We start from the raw sequence: 3,598 nt of genomic DNA, 5'->3' as shown, positions 1-3,598 counted from the left end.
CATGCTTAATTCATAATTATTTAAAAAATTTAGAAGGGCCCTATAAAGTAGAGATGCAAATTATTGACACAAGAATTAAAACTTCATAAATCGATAGAGACTAGGAAGGACCCTATATTTAAACGTAAGTAAATTTAAAAATTATATGAATTATTGCTATTACCAAGCAATGAAATTCACGTGCCACAAATTTTAACCAATCGCCCGTATAAATGCTAACCCATTTCTTCAAACAAATAGCCATTAAGAACCTGAAACAAAAGGTGAAACTAAAAAAGTATCCTTTTAATGGCTCTTCTCCAGCTCCCTCTTCAAGCTTCTAAGTTTTCTGTCTTATGTGCTTTCCCCGGTCGAATTTCCATGGTCGGGAAAGCTCCCAACGACCACGTTGCTGTTCGATGCTCTGTAAACGATCAAATTTCTCCCGTAACGGTAAAATATATTAAGCATGTTTTGATTTGAGCATCTATTATAGAGAAGTATTTACTTTGTAGATAGTTTCGTACGTAAATAGTTCATTCCAGAGTTTAGAAGAGAGCAAAGCATAAGTCCGCTGTCCGTTTTCTAACAATTCTACGTCTTCTTTCTAACCATTAGAGATGTCTATAGGTGGAGACGGAAAACCGTTTAGGTCGGATAAATTTTTTAATTAATATTGATAGAAAAGATATTGAGAAATTAAAATTGAAAGTGTAAATTGAGTAACATAATCGTGAATTTCAGTTGAAATGTGTTGGCATTGAAAGTGGGATGTGCATAAAAGCATCAACTCAAAGTGGTGATGTTATTGTGAGGCGGTCCGCAAATTACAATCCTCCGATGTGGGAAGATGAATTTATTCAATCCTTAGACAATGAATTCAGGGTATGTATATATATGCATATTCTAATTTAGTCTTACCCAACGTAATAATGATAATAATCATGATAATCATGAACGACCTATTTTTTCATGTCAATATTTAGAGCGAAACATATCAAAGCCGATTCAATCAACTGAAAGGAGAAGTTAAGACATTGCTCAGAGAAATACGAGAGCCTTTGGAGCAATTAGAGCTCATTGACGTTTTACAAAGACTTGGAATATCATACCACTTTGAGAGTGAAATTAAAGATATATTAGAAAGAATAAACAAAAAGTCCTATGAAGACGACGGGAAGAAGAATAGCCTCCATGTAACATCTCTTAAATTTAGACTCTTAAGACAGCATCAATTTAGTATTTCTGAAGGTTCGTATTACAAAATTTAGTAGCTGAATCTTTGATTAGCAACATATATTAAATAATAATTTTAACCGAATAGCTTAACCTAATATTAGTTTTTACGAATGGACAGAGGTTTTCAATGCATTCAGAGATGAGACGGGAAATTTCAAAGCATGCCTTTCTGAAGATACATGTGGAATATTATCTTTATATGAAGCTTCGTTCTTATCAACCGAAGGTGAAAGTATTTTAGAGGCAGCAAAATGCTTTGCAATCAACAATCTTAAGGAATACATCGAAACAAGCGAAGATGATCTCAAAGTAGAGATCGTAAGGAATGCCTTGAAGCTTCCCTTGCATTGGAAGATACAAAGATTGGAGGCAAGGTGGTTCATAGATATATATGAGAGAAAAGAAAGCGTAAATCCTGTTCTTCTCGAAATAGCTAAGCTTGATTTTAACATGCTACAATATATCTACCAAGAAGATCTTAAATATGTATCGAGGTAAGTATGATATTTAAAATATTTTAAACGAGGCCATTTTTTTCAAGTGGTTCATTGATATTTAATGACTTCAACCTGTTTTTTTTTTTTTCCTTCCCCTTTTTGTGCATGCAAAGTTGGTGGAGAAAAACGGAGCTCGGAAAAAAGTTGAGATTTGCAAGAGATCAGTTGATGGAAAACTTCTTTTGGACAATAGGCATTGGATACGAACCCGATCTTGAATATTTTAGGAGAATGGGTACGAAACTTGTGGCATTGATAACAATGATCGATGATGTTTACGATGTCTATGGCACATTGGATGAACTGGAACTCTTTACAAATGCTATAGAGAAGTAAGTCTTCATTTTCTTCCACCAAGCTATTTTCTTCACCATTCCGTCGAACAAATTACATCATAGAGTCTCTCTTGAGGCCTATGGAGCCCTCAAACAACCTGCTCTTAATCGAGGCTCAACTCATTTTTCAGAGCCCTCGAACAAAGTACACCATTTGTAAGAAAGTTGAGTCACCTTTGACTACAATTTCGAGACTCACAATTTCTTTATTCGACACTTGATAATTCTATTGATGTTATTAATTCTCTTCTTAATGGTGAATTTAGGTGGGATATTGCTACAATAGACCAACTTCCTGAGTATACGAAACAATGTTTTCTTACTCTCTACAATTCAATAGATGAGATTGCTTCTGACGCACTAAGCAATCATGGAGTTGATGTCATGCCATACCTCAAGAAAGTGGTAGGGACGCATAAGGAGAATTTCAGATTTTCAAATGAACTAAAACACATTATATTATTGTCTAAACTATTATACCAAAATCTTATGGTGCAGTGGTTAGATTTGTGCAACTCTTATCTTCTCGAGTCAAACTGGTATCACAGTGATTATAGACCAACAATGCATGAATATATCGACAATGCGTGGATTTCAGTAGCAGGACCAATTATGTTAGTGCATTCATATGTATTTGTATCACCTCAAATAACAAATGTTGAGTTAGAGAGATTGACAGAATATCCCGACATAATTCGTTGGTCGTCAACAATCATGCGACTTGCAAATGACCTCCTGACTCCATTGGTACGTGAATAACAACATTTAATACATTTATGCGAATGTTCTAAGCTAACACTTTTTTATGATATCTTATCATTTAGAAGGAACAAAATATTGGTGATGTTCCAAAATCGATTCAGTGTTATGTGAATGAGACAGATGCTTCAGAGAGAAATGCTCGAGAATATATACGACATTTAATAGATGAGTTATGGAAGAAGTTAAATGAATTTGAAGATGACAAACTTGTATCCTCTCAAACATTCATGAAAATGCCCAAAGATCTTGCTCGAATAGCTCAATGCATGTATCAATATGAAGATGGACATATCATAAATCACAACAAAACAAAGGAAGGTATATTGTCTATTCTGGTTCAGCCGATTATGATTCATAATTATAGCAAACAATAAGTTGATTCAAATAAAGATTCTATGAGTTAATATGGTTTTATTACTTATTTTTCAAGTAAGGTATGTAAACTTTATTTGTTTGCGCATTGTAAGTGGTCTCGAATTTGACATTAAGTAACTACTTCTGTTTTGAAGTTTATCTAACAGTAACATGTGACCTAAGTTGTCACAACCCAATTTTTTAAACCTCAAATCTCCAACAGTGATTAAAAAGACAAGACAGAATCAAATAAAAATGAAATTAAGATCAAATATAAGATGAAAATGGAATAAGATTTAAATCAAAATAAAAGACAACACCACCCAAATTAAATTTAAAATAGGATCCCATTATAAGGGATGTTAGTTTGAATTTATTATTAAGGAGAAAAATGGGTTTGAGATAGAATTGCACAAAAAAAAAATATACAAA

At 33.3% G+C, this 3,598-nt stretch overlaps 1 protein-coding gene across 1 annotated transcript; it reads left to right on the top strand.

Annotated features, from left to right (window-relative positions):
- Positions 1–332: 332 nt before the first annotated feature.
- LOC111434884 (terpene synthase 10-like) lies at positions 333–3,229 on the top strand. Its single transcript, XM_023072209.1, has 8 exons — positions 333–432; positions 724–864; positions 966–1,230; positions 1,337–1,712; positions 1,829–2,047; positions 2,317–2,455; positions 2,549–2,797; positions 2,875–3,229. The coding sequence occupies exons 1-8, from the start codon at positions 361–363 to the stop codon at positions 3,184–3,186; spliced, it is 1,773 nt and encodes a 590-aa protein (XP_022927977.1). The 5' UTR covers positions 333–360; the 3' UTR covers positions 3,187–3,229.
- The last annotated feature ends 369 nt before the right edge of the window (positions 3,230–3,598 follow it).

The sequence above is a fragment of the Cucurbita moschata genome, unplaced genomic scaffold, assembly GCF_002738365.1.
Source record: "Cucurbita moschata cultivar Rifu unplaced genomic scaffold, Cmos_1.0 Cmo_Scf00047, whole genome shotgun sequence".
NCBI classification, from domain to species: Eukaryota; Viridiplantae; Streptophyta; class Magnoliopsida; order Cucurbitales; family Cucurbitaceae; genus Cucurbita; species Cucurbita moschata.
This window is presented reverse-complemented; position numbering and strand designations above follow the sequence as displayed.